Source organism: Anguilla anguilla, chromosome 5, assembly GCF_013347855.1.
Source record: "Anguilla anguilla isolate fAngAng1 chromosome 5, fAngAng1.pri, whole genome shotgun sequence".
In the NCBI taxonomy this organism is placed as follows: Eukaryota; Metazoa; Chordata; class Actinopteri; order Anguilliformes; family Anguillidae; genus Anguilla; species Anguilla anguilla.
The window spans coordinates 60,230,766-60,250,765 of NC_049205.1; the positions used below are offsets into that span (position 1 = coordinate 60,230,766).

Below are 20,000 nucleotides of genomic sequence, written 5' to 3' on the forward strand. Positions count from 1 at the left end.
ACTGTAAATGCAAGTCTTCATTTTTCTTCCTTCCAAACCATGAACGCTTGCATTCGTTTGCATGTCAAAGTTAAGGGGTGAAGCGCGATTCGGTTGCGTCTCAAAATAACCTGAGAGCACGGCGTTCCCTCCTCCAGTCTTCTGTGAGTCTGCGCTGCGAAAGCAAGCTGGAGCCGCCGCTCAAGGACGGGGCGAAGCCGTCCACAGAGGGCGCCAGAGAGCCGGAGGACGCAGGCAGGAAGGGGAGGTCCAGGGAGGGGCAGGCGGGGTCTCCGCTGCCCAGTGAGGATCCGGAGAGAGAGCAGGTGAGCGGGCGTCATCACCGGACCTCCACAGCACACCGCTGCTGCCCGGCCTTGCTTCATTATTACTGAACACCATCGCTGGCTAATGGCTAGTGAGCCGTTACTGGCTAACATACCTGAGCACCTGACCTTTCCCTTCCTGCCGCCACCGAGCCTCTGTAGAAAGCATTGACTGCCCGCCATTTTAGAACCATTATTGACCTTCTCTGTTGTATCATTACTTATTGTTCATTGCCTAACAGTCAGTACCCATCTTTACTGACTGTGACGTCTGAATTATTACTGACCGTAATTGATGAACAATAACTGACCACTGAAACTCAGTTGTGAGCCATTATTAACCACCTTTCTTATAATTAGAACTATAATTAAAGTCTGGTTTGTGTTTTAGTGAAGCCGTATCACACAGCAGATCTGGGTGTTTGGAGTACATTACATTACATTACATTACAGGCATTTAGCAGACGCTCTTATCCAGAGCGACTTACACAGCTTTTACATTGTATCCATTTATACAGCTAGATATATACTGAAGCAATGCAGGTTAAGTACCTTGCTCAAGGGTACAACGGCAGTGTCCTTACCCGGGAATCGAACCTGCGACCTTTCGGTTACAAGCGCAGTTCCTTACCCACTGTGCCACACTCCGTCCTACACTCTTTAACTCTTTAGATGCCCTGTGACATTTGCAGGTCCCTGAGAAATTTCCTGTTTACTAACCATAACATGCAATCTTACAAATGGCCATGATTCGCAGGAAGTTTACTTGTGTTGAAAGGCTTAGCATATTTAATCTAGGTCTATTGGGACAGGCGTAATTATTTTTGGAATTTCATGTTTGTGTTCCTTTATGCTGAGCCGGTGCAGAAATCAAGCTAAACGCCATTTTAATCTGTCCCTCTTCCGCAATGCCCCCCCTCTCTGACCCCTAACCCCCCCACCCCCTTCTGACCCCTGACCCTAACCCCCCCCCGCCCCAGATGACCGAGGCCGACCGGCAGCTGCTCGCTCGGTTTCAGCAGTACGAGCAGAGCCAGGACCTGCTCAGCCACACCCTGCAGTACTGGGACCGTGCCAAGGCCCGCCTCTTCATGGCTCCGCCCACCGAGGGCCCGCCCCCTGACCCGCAGGACTCCGCCCCCGAGCGCCACGCCCCCTCTGGCAAGAAGGGCAGGAAGGAGCGCGAGAGGGAGAGGGAGAAGGAGAGAGAGAAGGAGAGGGTGGAGAGGGAGAGGCTGAAGGCGGAGCTGGCCCCGCCCTCCCCGGCGTCCGCTCCGGCCCTCCTATTGGGCGAGGCGTTGGAGGGGGCGGAGACAGAAGCCCCGCCCGAGGGCGTGCCCCAAATCCTCCTGCCTGTCAGCGGGAGGGACCATCCCAGCGGCGCCGAAATCCTGGGGAGCGGGAAGCTGCCCCCCCTGGAAGAGGTACCCCCCCAAACACCACAACCACACCAACCCACCTTTCAGCTTCTTTCCTCATCATTCCATTTCCTTTCATTTTTATTCCTTTTTAATTTGATGCTTTTGTGACTCAGAGCCTTAATCACATGGTACACAGGCGTGTGCGGGCGGGGAGGGTAGGGAGTGTGGGGTGGGGTGGGGGGGCTCTAGTGTGGGATAGGGGACTAACGTCCATTGGAAGGGGTTCTGATGGCTGTTCGGTATAGTAACAGGGGACACGCGCTTAGCTGTGTGAATTTGACATGCATGACAGTGTCTGTATGTTTTATGCTGCAGTTAAATGGGGGGGGGAAACAGCAGCGGTCTCGTTTTTCAGGAGCGTCTTTACTGAGAAGTGCAGGGGGCAAATTTATTTCCCTTTGCCTCATTTACCGCCCCTGCGATGCCCCCAGAGTTTCAACATTTATTGGTAACAGTTTATGTGAACTGCATGGCATAAAACTTTTATGGAATACAGTTCGGGCAAAGTGTTACCGATAATTAACTTCTGGTGGTTTGAAACGCTGTCATAAACACGGTATTGCAGCTGTTCTAGACAGTCATGGCAGTATACTTCACCTCGGGGTACATGTCATAACGCTGTCATGATGTGCAGCGACCATTTTGTTATGACGTGTGAGGAGCTGTACAGTGCTGTAACTTCTTCCCATTCTTCTGTTGCCCGGTTTCGAACCCGGGGCAGTGCTCCCGTACAGAGCGGTGTCTAATGACTGCGTCTGATGAAAAAGAAATTAAAACTATTCAGCTTTTGATTGACAGAAAAAAAACAGACACAAGGAGAGGCCAGAAGATATTTTTAGCTCACTTGGCCAATTATCCCTGTAGTCTAATGCTGGCTCCCAGGTAGCGTGAGCCATTTCTTACAGGGACACAAAAACAGTTGTCAGCTGTCATTCATGAGCTTGTGAATAAATTCAGCTCAAAATGTCAGACCAGGCATGTGATTGGGGTAATTAAATAATCAAGGGCATGAAACCCAGAAACAAATAGGACCCCCTGCTTTCCTACCCTTTTCCCAGAGTCTGCTCCCGTCTTATTTTTCGGCTGTCAATCACCGTACTGCTGAGCGGGGGGTTGTCAGTGCTCCTCCCATATTTGGGCGGCACAGTGGCGCAGTGGTTTGGCACTGTGGGTTTCCTCTGGGCCCACCCACACACTCACACACACACGCGCGCCCACAAACACACACACGCACACTCACACACAAACCCATGCACACCCACACTCACACACACACACACACTCACACATACACCCACACACACACACCCACGCACTCACATACTCACACACACACACCCACGCACACACACACACACACACACACACACACACACACGCACACACACACGCACTCAGTGTGACTACCCTGGTAAAACAAAGGTTAAATAAATAATATTTGTATTTCGTGCAATCACACGGTGAATGGAAACCAGACTGAACCAGGCCCCCCTGGGTGGGGTAATTTGACGGCTCAGTCTGGAGTAACGGAGCGGAGCAGCGTTTAAGTACTCCACATTTTAATGAGTTTAATTAATACGCCGTAATGACTGAGAGGAATTCAGCCCGCTGGAAGTGAAGTCAAGGTGACACTGCGGCAGATTAATTAATGCTCATTTTTCCTTTGTGTGTGCTTCATTAGTGTGCTTTGAATCATTAAGTGCAGTGATAGAAGAGCAGTAATTGTTATAATCATTGTTGACGGTAGCGTACGTACTCAGTCAGCGCTGGGAACAAAGAAAGAATAGTGCATTATGTCATAATCGCTTTAAATAGGCTGCTCGTCTGTTTTAGCTAGTTTTGACTGGTCTGACTGCATGTGCTCTGATTGGTTCCTGAAGGTGCTGGACGGCCTGGGACAGGGACCGAAAGGCCCCCCCGTCCCCCCGCCCGTCATCTACTCCGTGGTGCCGTACCCGGAGCAGCGAGCCCCGCCCAGTGCCCAGGAGGGCTCCGCCCACTTCACCTTCCTGGCCCCGCCTGTGCCGGAGGACCCTGCCGAGGACCGGAAGGAGGCGGAGCTTGAGCCCGATATACTAAGCTCCGCCTCCCTGGCAAAGGTTCGACAGCACGCCTCTGCGTACAGCGTTCAGTTTCCTTTGCTCGTTCCTGTAGAAATGGACGGCCATGTTGAGTCTGAATGTGCTGAGGTAGCGCTTTCAAAATTCATTTAGGGAGCCATTTGGTACAGAGACGTATGTGCTGCTGAATAGACTATCCATCCTGTCTGGTCACATCTGTTCTGTCTAATAGAACGGAACATCTACGGGTAATTGACCATTTTAAGGTGTAAGACAGTGGTGTCAAACTCGTGCCATGGAGGGCCGTGTGTATGCAGGTTTTCATTCCAGCCTCAGATCTTGTATATAATTAGTTAAATTATTTGCTGAATTAGGGATGCAGGTTTGTGCACAATGGTGACCCAACGTCTATGGTGACCCGCATTGTCTAAATAAAAATTTTCTTATATTCTGTGCTTCAATGCAGTTAAACGCATATGGCTGAATGAGTAATTGGACTCAATTAAGGCAGCATTAATTGGTTGGAATGAAAACCTGCATACGCCCTCCATGGCACGAGTTTGACACCACTGGTGTAAGACATGATTAGAATGCTCTTAGCTGAACATTCTAATGCTGATGTCACAATCACTGCTGCCGATCGAGAGCAGTGAAGTTCTAGAACATGGACTTAGAATGTTGAAAAAACTTTTCAAAAAAACCTGCTCTTCAAAGGGTTTATTAATAAGTGCTGGTTGGCTGTGTAAATGCAGCACTCACCTGAACTCATGTAAAATTGGATGACAGGAGGACTCAGTGACGCCCTCCAGAGGCCGGGGGAAGAAGGGCGAGAGCGGGAGGGAGAGCCAGAGGGAGAGGAGACGCACGACAGGAAAGAGGAGCACGAGGAGCACGGAGTCCCGATCCCCCACGCTGAGCACGGTCACGCCCCTGTCCGACACCGAGCAGAGCAGCCGAACCGCAGAGTCCCAGCAGGAGCAGAACCAGCGGTGAGACACACAGCGCACACACACCCTTATATACACACACACACACACACACACACATATACACACACACACACACACACACACACACATATACGCACGTATATACACACACACACATACACACACATATATACGCACACACATACACACGCCGCACACACACACATACACGCACACACACATACAGTGCATACACACACATACACACACACACGCATACTTGTGTGTGTGTGTGCGTGTTTGTGTGTCTGTGTGTGTTGGTATAAGAGACTGTGAACAGGGTTCACTGGAGCCTGTGGTTTGACCTTTGTGTCTGACCCCCACAGTTTGACCTCTTTCCGGTGGATCGTCCCGCCCAAAGGGGAGGTGACTCTGAAGATGGGCTTCCACTCCTCCGTGCCGGGCAGGTTTGAGCAGACGCTGAACTTTGAGCTGACGGGCACCAGGAGGCGCTATCAGCTGCACTGCAGGGGGGACTGTGCCTTCCCCGCCGTCAATCAGGACTACAAGTGCGTACTGCAGTTCCTGAACTGTCCCAGAAACACACATCACACGCACAAAGTGATGTGCGGCTGTGTCACATCTGTACGTAGTGTCACATACATCAGCCCCATGTAATGTCACATCTACCCCACGCTGTGTCACATCTACCACAAGCCATGTCACATCTACCCCACGCTGTGTCACATCTACCCCAAGCCATGACACATCCACCCCACGCTGTGTCACATCTGCCCCACACTGCCACATCTACCCCACGCTGTGTCACATCTGCCCCACACCATGTCACATTTACCCCACCTGTAACATGTACCCAGCATTCTGTAACATGTGCCCCGCTCTTCTGTCGCAGGGTTGTGTTTGCTCAGAGTAAGAAGGCCCTGCAGTCTGATGACTGCCTCCATAAGACCTATGTCGTCCAGTCCGGGGTGTACGAATTTGGCCCCCTGCTCTGCAGGAAGTCCCGGGACAGGTATGGGCCCGGGGTCGGACACCCTGGGGGGGGGGTGCTGCGGTCCCGTAGGGCGTGGGCCTGTGTGGACTGCGTCAAAAAAATACACACACACACACACAGATATACTTATATACACACATTCAGTGCATAGATACTGTACATACATACTGTACCTACTGTCTGTTCATGCATACGTACATGCATACCTACTGTACATACATACATACGTATGTGCATACGTATGCACACGCACACACACACACTCACGCACACTCTCATCTCTACAGTCATACATACTGTACACGCCTCTTTTTGCTACTGCTTGATAATTGGATGCGCAGAAGAGTTATATGTTTTTGAGAGTTATATGTTTTTAGCTCTTGAGTCTAAACCAGCTCCCTCCTGTAAGTGTGAATTTTTAAACGTTTTCCTGATGTGGTTTAAAGCTGTAATGACTTGTCAGAAGGCTGTTGGTTCAGTCCACAGACAGCGCTTGGTTTGTGTGTGTGAAGGCCCTGGTGTAACCCCGCCTCTACCTGTGTGACAGGTACAAGGAGGGCACGTACCCAGAGAACATGGAGAAGTTCGTCATGCACAACTGCTCCCAGCTGGACGCCGAGGTCCACTTCTGCTTCCAGCACGACACCAAAGCCACCACCTTCCTGCTAGACCCGCCCGCTATGACCCTCAAACCCAATGAGAAACAGGTTCCCACCTCTCACAGACCAATTACAGCATCATCCTTGTGTTTGACCCGCCCACTTTGACCCTCATATCCAATGAGAAACAGGTTCTCACTTCTCACAGAACTGCAACAGCATCATCATTGTGTTTGACCCGCCCACTTTGACCCTCATATCCAATGAGAAACAGGTTCTGCAGCCTTCCTGGAACCATTACATTATTGGTGCAATATCTGACAGGAAATTCCACAGCCAGCCTTCCTAGAACCATTACATCATCGGTGCAATATCTGACAGGAAATTCCACAGCCATAAAAAAGTACCACACCGCCAAGGCAGTTTCATATCATGCGATGACTTGCACAGAATTTTTCATTTGATTTTAGCTTGACGATAATTTAGCTTGAAAATAATTTCTCCCATGAATCCTCCACGGCTGGCTGCTTTTGTTCCTGTTGAATACCCGGTGCCTGTCATTGTCATTCACGTCCTGTTCTCACGTACGGGGGTGTTTCCCAAAGGCATTACAGGCAAGAATTTGAGAGCAGAACAGCCGGACTGTCAGTAGTTAGTGTTTGATTTTGGGTCCCTAAGTGAACAGTGTGCCTCTGTGCTTCCCCCCCCCCTTAGGAACTGAAGGTTTGGGCGTACCCCACGGCCCCCGGGCTGTTTGAGGACCGCGTGGTGTGCTGTGTGAAGGACAATCCCGACCCCGCCCTGCTCCCGCTGTCCTGCAGGGGGGTGCGTCTGGAGCTGGAGCTGGACCGCAAGCTTGTGCACTTCGACAAGGTCCTGCTGGGCAGGTGAGAGAGCGGTTCTGCCCAGCTCAGCCAATCACACGCATTCCACCTGTGCCCCAGAGTCTGCCCAGCCAATCACAAGCATTCCACCTCTGCCCCTGGGTCTGCCCAGCCAATCACACACATTCCACCTCTGCCCCTGGGTCTGCCCAGCCAATCACACACATTCCACCTGTGCCCCAGAGTCTGTCCAGACAATCACACGCATTCCTACTGGGTCTGCCCAGCCAATCACAAGCATTCCACCTCTGCCCCTGGGTCTGTCCAGCCAATCACACGCATTCTACCTCTACCCCTGGGTCTGTCCAGCCAATCACACGCATTCTACCTCTGCCCCTGGGTCTGCTCAGCCAATCACACGCGTTCCACCTCTGCTGGCTACCTGGCCTGGGTTTATTATTTGTCTGGTTTTTTGTGTTTAGGACAGGGAGAGAGCCGTGTGTGTTTATAGCTGTCATGGCAACTTCTGCTCATAATTATTTAATTAGCCCGAATCATCATTTGTTATCTGCTACGTTTTAGCTGAATGTGCTCATAAGCACGTGAATAACGGCTGATAACTGCTTCTGTGTTCCACACGGAGCGTTTTACTGTGATCTAATCTCTGCTGTGAACCGCCGGTGGAGTATGAAGCTGAGTAAAGAACTGTGCCTGTAGCGCTGGTGGAAACAGAAAGCCTGCAAACACACCGGGCCAAAGTGTGTGTGCGGGTCTTCTGCTCCGGCAAATCATTCTGGCTTAAATTTCCATTTCTAAACCGTAAAGAAGCGCGTCAGCACGCGATTCTCTCAGACATTTCAGATGGAGTTAAGAGCCGAACGCGGCGTTAGATCCTGAAACGGATCGGCTGTCGTAGAGCTCCCGCCGTTTGGTGTGTCCGTTTCAGGCCACTCTTTCCTCGTTATCGTCCTTCGTCCTGCTCTCACCCCATTTTTACTGTCCCCGGGCATCTGTCACCCCCCCCCCCCCCCCCCCCCTTAGGCGTGACACTAAGAGCCTGATCCTGCGCAATGCCACGCCCCTGCCCGCCGCCTGGCGGCTGGTTGGCCTGGACAAGCTGGGGGAGGAGTTCAGCGTGGCGCAGGACCGCGGGGTCGTCCCGCCCCTCTCTGAGTTCTGCCTGCAGGTGCACTTCAGGTCCCTGAAGGCCGTCAACCTGAAAAGGGCCCTCGGCCTGGAGGTACAGCGCTCTGAACTGCGTTAGAGTACTGCATCTACACTGCACTGTGTTAAAGATACAGCATTTACACTGAACTGCGTTAGAGTACAGCATTTACTCTGCACTGCACCAGGGTACAGCATTTACACTGAACTGCACCAGGGTACAGCATTCACACTGAACTGTGTTAAAGATACAGCATTTACACTGAACTGTGTTAAAGATACAGCATTTACACTGAACTGTGTTAAAGATACAGCATTTACACTGAACTGCACCATGGTACAGCATTCACACTGCACTGCACCAGGGTACAGCATTTACACTGCACTGCACCAGGGTACAGCATTCACACTGCACTGCACCAGGGTACAGCATTCACACTGCTCTGTGTTAAAGATACAGCATTTACACTGAACTGCGTTAGAGTACTGAACTGCTTTAGAGTACAGCATTTACACTGCACTGCACCAGGGTACAGCATTCACACTGCACTGCACCAGGGTACAGCATTTACACTGAGCTGCGTTAGAGTACAGAATTTACACTGAACTGTGTTAAAGATACAGCATTTACACTGAACTGCGTTAGAGTACAGAATTTACTCTGCACTGTGTTAAAGATACAGCATTTACACTGAACTGCATCAGAGTACAGAATTTACTCTGCACTGTGTTAGAGTTTGGCATTTACACTGTACTGCATTAGAATACAACATTTACACTGAACTGTGTTAAAGTACAGCACTTACACTGCACTGCATTAGAGTACTGCATTCACACTGCACTGCATTACCGTACAGTATTTGTACAGCACTGTTAGAACTGGGAGTTGATCCTGTGACAGTGAATGAATGAGCAACGGTCTGAATGAATGGGGGATTGATTGATTCATCCAGTAAACGTGACAGCAAGTCATAAAGGAAGTGAAGGGGAAAAGGGATATTAACTGAATGGATGATGTAAAGTAATGATGTAAATAATTAATGGATGAATAAATTAGGTCAACTAATCAAGCGTGGGAAAGATCAATTATTCTTCTCCACTTAATTAAAGTGCCCCCCTGTGTGTGTGTGTGTCTGCGTGTGTGCGTGCGTGTGCTTGTTTGTGCACGTGTACGCGTGCACGCGTGTGCCTGTGTCGACGCGTGTTCTCCCCGCGTGCGGCGCAGGTCTCGGACGTGGAGGGCATTCTGGGCCTGGTCCAGACGGAGAACCTGCAGATTTTGGCGGAGGCGTACGACGTGGCTCTGGACATCTCCTTCCCCAAAGGTACGGGGGGGGGGGGGGGGCTGTCAGTTGGAATCAGGCTCCAAATCGCCTGAGTGCTCAGCCCTTTGAGCAGGGCGCTGCTCTCGAACCCCAGTCAGGGGCTTGATAAATGGCGCCCAGCTGCCTCTGTCAATCCGAATATCTGTGAGTAATTACAGCCGGGGTCTGCCAGTTAACCCCGCTAATCAAATCAGGTTGGAATTAAAGGCCCCACAGCTGTGCCAGCCTCTCTTGTTTCATTTGTCGAAAATTCTCACCCCGGGCCGTCTTGTTTACCCCCTGTGTCACTGGCTGATTAAAAACCGGTGTCTGACCACCGCACCCAGAATCCCGACCTCGTCCCGTCTGACGGTTTAAGCTTGGCGTCCTCCGCCAATCACTGCGGAGCATTCTCTCATTTCCTGTCGCCGTCGCATCGGCCGCCGAGCGGCAGTTTAAATTTAAATCGGGTGCTCTGTGCCCGCCCGCGCGACCTGTCATACCCTCCGTTTGGAAAGGGTTATGTGAAGAGGGAGCGCTGCCATGGCAGCGGGGGCTGGCTGCACCGGGACACTGGCAGCCCCAGTCGATACTCACAGGCTTTGTGTGTGTGTGTGTGTGTGTGTGTGTGCGTGTGTGTGCGTGTGTGTGCGTGTGTGTGCGTGTGTGTGCGTGTGTGTGCGTGTGTGTCTGTGTGTGTGTGTGTGTGTGTGTGCGCGTCTGTGTGTGTGTGTGTGTCTGTCTGTGTGTGTGCGTGTGTGTGTCTGTCTGTGTTTCTGTCTGTGTGTGTCTGTCTGTGTATGTATGTGTGTGTGCGTGTGTGTCTGTCTGTGTGTGTGCGTGTATGTGTGCGTGCGTGCGTGCGTGCGTGCGTGCGTGCGTGCGTGTGTGTGTGTGCATGTGTGTGTGTGTGTGTATGTGTGTGTGTGTGTGTGTGTGTGTGTGTGTGTCTGTATGTGTGTGCATCTGTGTGTGTGTGCGTGTGTGTGTGTGTGTGTGTGCGTGTGCGTGGGTCTGTGTGTGTCTGTCTGTGTTTCTGTCTGTCTGTGTGTCTGTCTGGGTATGTATGTGTGTGTGCGTGCGTGTGTATGTGCGTGTGCGTGTGTGTCTGTCTGTGTGTGTGTGTGTGTGTATCACCCAGGTGCTGACGGAGGTCTGGACTTTGGGACCATTAAAGTGTCAGATGAAGCGAAGCTGTCTGTGAATCTGAAGAATAAAGGCAAATACGAGATTGCCTTCATGTGAGTGTCTGAGGCGAACCTCCTCCCCCGGGGAAGCCTCTTACCTATATGAGAGTATAACAGTTAGGTTACGTTCTACCTTTTTTTATCAGTGCACAACATAATAACCTCTCCAAAAACAGACGTAATTCATGTCAAACATGTAATCATGAACAGCAAAATTATTCCATTCTTCTTAACTCTTTTTGCCCCATTCTCTCTCTTTCTCTCTCTATTAATTTTCCCATTGTTAACCATTCTCTCCATCTCCCCCTCTCCCTCCATCCTTCCCCCTGTCCCCCTCCCTCTCTCCCTCCATCCCCCCCCCCATCCCCCTCTCCCTCTCTCCCTCTCTCAGGTTTGTACTGAAGTCCACAGACCCCAGCCTGCCGGACCTGAGCTCCATGTTCACCATCACGCCCCAGAAGGGGTCCCTGAACCCCAACGAGCGCCCCACCGCCGTGCAGATCCTCTTCCGGCACGGCCAGGAGGTGTGCGTCCGAGAGCAGCAGCTCCTGCACTGCCAGGTCAGCACCCACCTGCGTGTACCTGTACAGGTGACATCTGTCATAGAGTTATACCCGTACTGTACAGGTAACATCTGTCATAGTTATACCTGTATTGTACAGGTCACATCCAACAAAGAGTTATACCTGTACTGTACAGGTAACATCTGTCATAATTATACCTGTACTGTACAGGTAACATCACCCATAGAGTTATACCTGTAATGTACAGGTAACATCACCCATAGAGTTATACCTGTACTGTACAGGTAACATCCCACATAGAGTTGTACCTGTACTGGACCGGTAACATCTGTCTTAAGAGTTATCCCTGTACTGTACAGGTGGCATCTGTCATAGAGGTGTACCTGTACTGTACAGGTAACACCCCACATAGAGTTATACCTGTACTATACAGGGAACACCCAACAAATTATACCTGTACTGTACAATAACATCCCTCACAGAGTTATCCCTGGACTGTACAGATAGCACCACATGTACACCTGAACCAGGCAGTCAGGTGTGTTAAATGTGTCCACACTGTACGCAGGTGATTGAGCCGAACATCGCGGAAGGGGGAGAGACCATCGCCTGCATCCCCATAAAGGTGTCGGTCCAGTCCCTGTTCGCCAAATACAGCATCCTGCCCTCGACCGACATCAACTTCGGCCCGCTGGTCTGCGGCAGCCGCAAGGCGCGCACCTTCACCATCGAGAACAGGGGCCACTTCGAGCTCCGCTTCGTCATCTCCAGGATGAGCAAGGACCAGCCGCTGGCCACTCAGAAGAAAGGGTAGGAGCTCACCTGTGGGGCTCTCACCTGTGGGACTCTCACCTGTGGCACTCTCACCTGTGGGGTTCTCACCTGTGGGACTCTCACCTGTGGCGCTCTCACCTGTGGGACTCTCACCTGTGGGGCTCTCACCTGTGGGGCTCTCACCTGTGGGGTTCTCACCTGTGGGGCTGTCACCTGTGGGACTCTCACCTGTGGGGCTCTCACCTGTGGGGTTCTCACCTGTGGGACTCTCACCTGTGGGGCTCTCACCTGTGGGGTTCTCACCTGTGGCACTCTCACCTGTGGGGCTCTCACCTGTGGGGATTTCACCTGTGAGGGGGGTTACCTGTCCTTATTTCACCTATTACTCCACTGGTGACTGCAAAACAGGCTCCAAACTGTGCTTCACTCACCTGTAGTTATCAGACCTGTTGCCTGTTCACCCACCTCTGACATTAGTGGTGTTTTTCCTGAGCTTACCAAAGGCCCATCGCCTTGTCTTGCAGAACACATTGATCTTAATGACGCCGCTCCTGTCGGGCGTCTCCGCCGCGTTAATTCTGTTTGGTTATGACTGGACGTCCCAGCCTGCCTCAGAGCCACGGGGGACAGTGAGGCTGCTCACATTACTGAAGCCGGGCTGTGATCTGTCTCCGTTTCCTCATGGCCAGACAGGCTCGGAACGGCTCTGCGCGGGACGCTCGGTGTGGCGTAGACAGGCAACGCTTCCGCGTTCCCACCCGAGCCAGCGGAGGGACCGTTGTTAATCGGGGAGGCGTGTCTGCTCAGTGGCGCGTGTGGTCACACTGTGGTTAGCCCACATCACCCACAGCACCACCGCACGCTACAAATCACATTCAACTCACGTTAAGTGTGAAATTAGCCTGGGAGCGGGAGGAGCTTCGGTCTTGGGCCGTCCGATTGGCCGCGACGCAAGGCTGTCGGGGAGGCGTGGCCAATCAGGCCATGCCTTGCTGGGGGGTGTGGAGTTAGAGGCCCGCCCTCACTGTGGGCTCATGTATGTGTCGAATCTGTGTGAACACTGCCATCGCTCTCGCTGACGCCCACCACATCATGGCCATCGTTCCACCGGGTCAGTGGCTTTATGATCACAATTTTTCAAGATGGTGGAACATTAATTGCGCAAAAAAAAAAAATTCTTGTCCTGATTAATCAAAAAACATATTAGTTGTGTGACGATATTAAGAAAAATTACTTGGCCAACACCATTGGGATTCTATTAAAACTCTCTAGCCAGACAAATTTCTTTGAATTTTTATAAGGTATGCTTTTAATCTGTCAAAAAAAATCCATAGATACAGTATGTCTTCTCAAACACCCGAATTAATTTGCCATCCTCCATACGTCATATCCTTTGAAATCCACCAATAACTGATTGATTGTAAGTTGCGCAGTGAGCGTGATTTTGGTGTTCCTGAATGCAGGGGACATTCAGTGGTGTTACACCCCCGGTTTACCCCTTTCTCCCCCCCCCCCCCCCCCCCTCTTGTTTACTCCTCTCCCCCTTCCCCCCCTCCCCCCCCCGGTTTACCGCTCTCTCCCCCAGCGTTGGGACATTCAAACGATCTCGGTCCCGTGAGAGCCAGTCCAGCAAGAACAGCAAGGTGCGCCGCCACGACTCCCTCCAGAAGGAGATGGGCGCGTCCGCACAGGTAGGGAGAGCCCTGAGCCAATCGGGAGTGAGCGCCGCTGTTGGGCCCTCCCACTCGAAAGCGTATGACATCACAATGAGCAAGGTAAAAAAATTAATTGAATAGCCAGGACGCTCAGTGTCACTGATGCGAAGCACCACCATTACGCTGATCGCTGCTCCTTGTGGCGAATCTTCAGCCAACTAAACGTGAGTGAGTGAGTGAGTGGGTGAATGGGTGAATGAGTGAGTGAGTGGGTGGGTGGGTGAAGTGGGTGAGTGAGTGAGTGGGTGAGTTAGTTAGCTATTTAGTTAGCTTAGCTAGCTAGTGAGCTACCTGGATGGTTACAAACTAGGTTTATGAGGTGCTTCGCATCTAAAAAAAACAATGTGCAAACCATAACCATAGATATGGTTTTGCCTGATGGAACGGGCATGAATTATAGCAAACTTTTGCGCATCTAGACTCACTGTTGTCTATGACACTCACCCGCCCTCTCTCTCCCCAGGCCCGTGTCACCATGGGGGTGTTCACGGTGTCCCCCGGGTTTGGGGCCCTGGGCCCCGGGGCCCAGCAGGTGGTGACGGTGGACTGCGTGGCCGACCAGACGGGCCGGTGGGAGGAGTTTCTCGTCCTGGACGTCGCCGACCGCGACCCCGCCGACCACCCGGACGGCGCCCCCTACCGGCTGGTGGCCGAAGTGTGCGTTCCAGGTGCGGGCCCCGCCAAGCGCCAGTTAATATGCGCGCGGGTGTGGGTGTTGATCGTGGTGTCGTGGTTCCGTTGTGTTCTGATCCTGAACATACCCCCCGAAAAGCCCTACTGCCCCCTACCCTCCCCCCCCCCCCCATCCCAACATCTCTTCTGTATGTTCTCAGTTCTCCTCGTTTTTGGAAAATGTTGAGCTAAATCTCTCCGTTTTTGTATATGCGGTGTATGGAACAATATATGGCATGGATGTTCAAATCTGCCCCTTCAATCCAAATCCGGCCCTGGTTTTCTTTCCTCCCCCATGCCCTGGGCGTGTCGAAGTGTCCTTGAGCAAGACACCTAACCCCTAACCCCTAACTGCTCTGGCGAATGAGAGGCATCAATTGTAAAGCACTTTGGATAAAAGCGCTATATAAATGCAGTCCATTTACCATTTACCATTTACCCATGTAATTAACTGAGCAGTGTGTTTACGCCTGACTCCCAGGTAAAGGGAGGGTGGAAAACCAGCAGCCCTCAGCCCTCGAGGACATAGATGCAGTAGCGGGGATGTATGGTGTGCGTGTCTGGCTGTGCCATCGCCCTCCCTCAGGCCGCTCTCGTGCGGACTCGGTCTTAACTGTGTTTTCGCGTGACCCCCCCACGCAGAGATCCTGTGCAAGGATTTCAGCTCGATCTTCGAGGAGCACCGGATCTGCGAGAGCAGCCGCTTGCTGCACTGCGAGCAGTACAGGGAGGCCGCGGGGGTCTACCTGCAGGAGGAGAACAGGTTCATCTTCAACAACGTGCTGGTGGGCCGGCCCGCAAAAGCTCGCTTCCGCATCACCAACACGGGCAAGGTGCCCTGCGACCTGAACCTGACCGTCAAGTCTGCCCTCACCAAGGTGCGTGTACGTGCGTGTGTGTGTATGTGTGAGATGCGCAGTGGTGATGCGCTTCATTGGCTGTGAGTGTGTGTATGTGTGTGTGAGATGCACAGCGGTGACGTGTTTGGTTGGCTGTTTCAGACTCAGAAGCGCAGCTGTTAGGCGTTTGATTGGCTGTTTCAGACTCAGAAGCACAGCGGTGATGCGTTTGATTGGCTGTTTCAGACTCAGATGCGCAGCGGTGACGTGTTCGAGGTGACCCCTGCCAGGATGAGCATCCCCAGCCACTCGCACGCCTTCGCTGTGCTCACCTTCTGCCCTCAGGCCATTCAGTCCTACAGCGCTGTGCTGGAGGCCTCACTGGAGGGTCCGCCCAGGTACTGACACTGCGTTAGGGCCTGCTAGCAGAGTTAGCGCCTGTTAGCAGTTACTGCTGATACCTGTGTTTACATACTGCAGTTAGCACCTGCTAGCGGAGTTACTGCTGATAGCTGTGTTTACATACTGCAGAGTTAGCACCTGCTAGAAGAGTTAGCACCTGCTAGCGGAGTTACTGCTGATAGCTGTGTTTAGATGCTAGCAGAGTTAGCTCCTGTTAGCAGTTACTGCTGATACCTGTGTTTACATACTGCAGTTAGCACCTGCTAGCGGAGTTACTGCTGATAGCTGTGTTTACATACTGCAGAGTTAGCACCTGCTAGAAGAGTTAGCACCTGCTAGCGGAGTTACTGCTGATAGCTGTGTTTAGATGCTAGCAGAGTTAGCACCTGCTAGCGCAGTTACTGCTGATAGCTGTGTTTACATACTGCAGAGTTAGCACCTGCTAGCGGAGTTACTGCTGATAGCTGTGTTTAGATGCTAGCAGAGTTAGCACCTGCTAGCGGAGTTACTGCTGATAGCTGTGTTTAGATGCTAGCAGAGTTAGCACCTGCTAGCGCAGTTACTGCTGAAACCTGTGTTTACGTACTGCAGAGTTAGCACCTGCTAGCAGAGTTAGCGCCCGCTAGCGGAGTTACTGCTGATAGCTGTGCTTCCCCTGTGTTTCCCTGTGCCAGCGTGCTGCAGATGGCGAAGTGTAAGGGGCTGGCGTTTGACGTGGCGGGGGAGGGGAACCTGCCGTGCGTGAGCGTGGTGCGCCCGGCCCTCCGGGGCCAGCAGGGGGCGCCGCTCCTGCAGTTCCCGCGCGTGCTGGCGGGCCGCGCCCACGTCCTGCCGCTGGTGCTGAGGAACGACGGGACCGTGCCGGCGCAGGTCAGTGGGGGGGGGGTGGAGGAGGGGGGGGCAGGGCGGGGCACTGCAGCGGCTCGCCGTCGGCACCAGCCGCCGGTCCGTCGGCACTCTGCTGATGGGTACCACAGTGGTCTGCTAGCGGGCAGCTGAGGTGAAGCGGTCCACATGACCATCAGGTCTCTAAAAGTCGGCTAAATGGTCGGTGAACTGCTTTGCTGTTAGCGGGCCGATGGTGTAGCAACAGCTGACCGATAGCCGTTTTACTTCCTGGGTGGTCTCTTAAACTGAGGGTTCTGGGTTTATCGCCACAAAAGCATTTTTACCTTGGCTCAACTGCTTCTCGGAAAGACGTGTAAAACAAATACAGTGAGTTGAAGCAGGTGTACACTACGCTTCTGTCTATGGAATGGCATGGAAACATTTGATCTGTGTTTGAACCAAATATGGCTGCAGCGCCACAACTGTTGGGGTCAAATTCCTTTTCAGCTCAGGAATTTGTATTGCAGTTCACTTCATAAGCAGGGAAAGCGGCTGATTACACTGTTAACTCAGGTCACCTGGTTTCTTGGATCTAAACTGGTTTCAACAAGTTTCAACAAAAAACCAGCAGGCGCTACGGTCCTCCAGGTTTAGGGAGTGCAGTCATTAAACATTATGGCCCTTTTTAAATTAATGAATCGAACATCAGTATTTGGGCATTTTGGCAGGTTAACATCCATCTGCTGGACAAAATGGGCGTGTTCACCCTGAGGGCCTCCCCGAACACCGTCTGCACCTCCATGGCCTCTTCCGTCCTGCACGGCGACCCCGGGGCAGGTAGGCACCGCCCATGGGCCACAGGCACGATCTGATTGGCTGCCGCATTTCAAATATGTTGTCCAATGAGGAAACTCCTGAGTGGGCCCGTTAGAGCACACTTCTGGAATAGTCTCCAGTCAAAGCTGCTGTTGTCCTGAATATCACGTATTTTATACTTTGAACCAGCCTGCTACATGTGGACAAATGTACATGCACAGAATTTTATACAGGATGTTCAGCAATATACTTAATGGCCTAAGAGAGAGAGACAGAGAGAGAGAGAGGGAAAGATGCATAGAATGATGATGCAATATCCTGTAGTTTTGATGAAACGCATGTACCGTAAAAAAAAAAATTATGCAACGCGCCGCAATGCCTGTAATACCCTCGCAGACAGACAGGTGGCGCACACGGCCTCCCTGGTGCTCGTCGCGGGCCAGCAGGCGGAGTTCGAGGTGGAGTTCCGGCCCGCTTCTGCGCAGACCTTCGAGTCCACCATGGACCTGCTGGTGGCGGACAACCAGTACGAAGAAACGGTGGTGCGTCTGGTGGGAGAAGGGTACTGTGACATCATCACCTTCGACAACATCGGCAGCAGACCCCAGCAGGAGCAGGATTCGGCGGAGGGTAAGGGCCGAGGGGTGACGGACAGGGTTCCGACAGGTCAAAGGTCATGTTAGCAGTGGTGAGAGCACAAAGATATCCTGGAAGAAGGGTGTTCCCTTGTAAGAATGTCCTGGTGGTAGTTTCCACAATTTTTTCCATTGTTAGCCTATCAGTTTTGTGTTTCTGTCATCAGCCAATCAGCTGTGCTTCGCCATCATCAGCCAATCACATGCACTCTCAGGAAAAAAATGGTTCTTTGGCTTGTCTCTAATAGGGAACCCTTTTTAGTTCTTTATGAAAACCTCTATGGTAGGTATGACTGGTTGAAAGGTCCCAGATTGAAGCATTTTGTCCGACAAAGAACGTTTGAACTAGCTAGGGTTCCTCTATGGACCCGTTTCTTCTGAATGTATGTTAGTTTCCATTATTGGCCAATCAACTATGCACCGCCATCATCAGTCATTTACCTGTTGGTTTCTATGGTCAGCCAATCACCTACACGTTGCTATTATCAGCCAATCACCTGTCTCTCCGTTGCTTCCCCAGACCTCAGGTCTGACCTGCTGAACTTCGGAGACTGTCACGTGGGCAGCCCCTACCAGCAGACCTTCACCCTGACCAATCACGGCGGCTCGGAGGCGCTGAGGTTCGAGTGGCCCGCCGACGCCGCGCAGGTCCGCTTCTCCCCGCAGGTGGGCCACCTCCACGCGGGCTGCGCCAAGGAGGTGACGGTGACCTTCTGCTCGGACCAGCCCCTGGCCCTGGAGGCCCGGCCCGTCCGGTGCAGGGTCTGCCGGATCTCCTTCCCCCGGCCCGTGGACCAGGTGCCCGACTGGGACGACCGGCAGAGAACCGTCAAGTGGGTGGACGCGGGGAAGCAGGGTCCCGCCCAGGCACCGGCCAAGAGGAAGGTACGGAGATAAATAAATAAAAACAGACACAAAGGAGAGGGGGAGAGCAGTTTGGAAATGCTGCCCTTTAGTAGAGAGAGAGAGAGACGAGCGAGAGAGAGCAGTTTGGAAACACTGCCATGGCCATGAAGGGAAGAGAGAGAGAGAGAGAGAGCAGTTTCAAAATAAAACCACATAGGAGAGCGAGAGAGAGCAGTTTGGAAACGCAGCCACGGAGGAGAGAGAGAGAGAGAGAGAGAAAGAGAGAGAAAGCGAGAGAGAGGAGAGAGAGGGAGGGAGTGGGGGCAGTTTGGAAATGAGCCTTTACCCTGCAGGGCCATTCCTGAGCTGCTGGTCGGTCATACCCACTGTTCTCCTTAAAGAGCGCCTTCACTTCCCGCTAAAATGCTCCAGCGGCGGGGGGGGGTCCAGCTCATTGACCGTCAGCGTGATGGCGTAGCAACCGCCATTACCGCTGATTTCAGCATCGGCCAATCAAACGCAGGAGTGCTGCAAGAAAGAGGAAAAAAAAAAACCTATTTCCGTGATATTTTCAACCTAGTCTGTTTGTCGCAGGAAATGAAAAGACTTTAGGTCAGGAAGACAATGCCAATTTTGAGACCAACCGTTTGGAAACACATTTATTGTGTTTTTTTTCCCCCCTTTTCCATATATGCGAGGTAAAAAACTGGAACACATAAATAAGGACATACTGTGAGGCGGTTTTTGAATCAAGAGCTTTATTTAATATGAGCAATATGCAAATGACATTTGATTTCAAATCACATCAGGCAGGTTTTGTGTAGGCAAGACGCCTCTGTGGTTATTACACTGTGTTTGTTACCATGGTTACCTTAGTGCAACGGCAGTTACTCCTGCTGGGTGTTATGAAGTGCATTTAATAAATCAGATTGATGTTATTTAGATTTATATTTAGATGCCTGTGAGGGCGCAGGGCCATAATTCAGTTCAGCTCAATTTTATTTGAAAAGCTCTTTTTTATGGAGACGCTGCCACAGAGACAGCGGGCTGGAAGGCAGGGAATTAGAAAAGGAGAACAAGAAAAAAATAAAAATTTAAAAAGAGAGCCAGAAAAAAATATTAGTAAAAGAGAAAAATGGTC

At 51.9% G+C, this 20,000-nt stretch overlaps 1 protein-coding gene across 1 annotated transcript in view; it reads left to right on the forward strand.

Moving 5' to 3' along the window:
- Positions 1-20,000, forward strand: part of hydin (HYDIN axonemal central pair apparatus protein) — a 157,122-nt gene that overhangs the window by 117,691 nt on the left and 19,431 nt on the right. Inside the window, exons 43-63 of the mRNA XM_035419534.1 lie at positions 138-305; positions 1,286-1,729; positions 3,607-3,825; positions 4,573-4,775; positions 5,102-5,284; positions 5,629-5,748; positions 6,278-6,437; positions 7,044-7,216; positions 8,195-8,393; positions 9,543-9,642; positions 10,763-10,862; positions 11,200-11,368; positions 11,901-12,142; positions 13,692-13,797; positions 14,285-14,489; positions 15,136-15,371; positions 15,579-15,730; positions 16,409-16,604; positions 17,291-17,399; positions 17,775-18,008; positions 18,534-18,898. Coding sequence (XP_035275425.1) covers positions 138-305; positions 1,286-1,729; positions 3,607-3,825; positions 4,573-4,775; positions 5,102-5,284; positions 5,629-5,748; positions 6,278-6,437; positions 7,044-7,216; positions 8,195-8,393; positions 9,543-9,642; positions 10,763-10,862; positions 11,200-11,368; positions 11,901-12,142; positions 13,692-13,797; positions 14,285-14,489; positions 15,136-15,371; positions 15,579-15,730; positions 16,409-16,604; positions 17,291-17,399; positions 17,775-18,008; positions 18,534-18,898 — 4,083 coding nt within the window. The remainder of the gene's footprint in view (positions 1-137; positions 306-1,285; positions 1,730-3,606; positions 3,826-4,572; positions 4,776-5,101; positions 5,285-5,628; positions 5,749-6,277; positions 6,438-7,043; positions 7,217-8,194; positions 8,394-9,542; positions 9,643-10,762; positions 10,863-11,199; positions 11,369-11,900; positions 12,143-13,691; positions 13,798-14,284; positions 14,490-15,135; positions 15,372-15,578; positions 15,731-16,408; positions 16,605-17,290; positions 17,400-17,774; positions 18,009-18,533; positions 18,899-20,000) is intronic.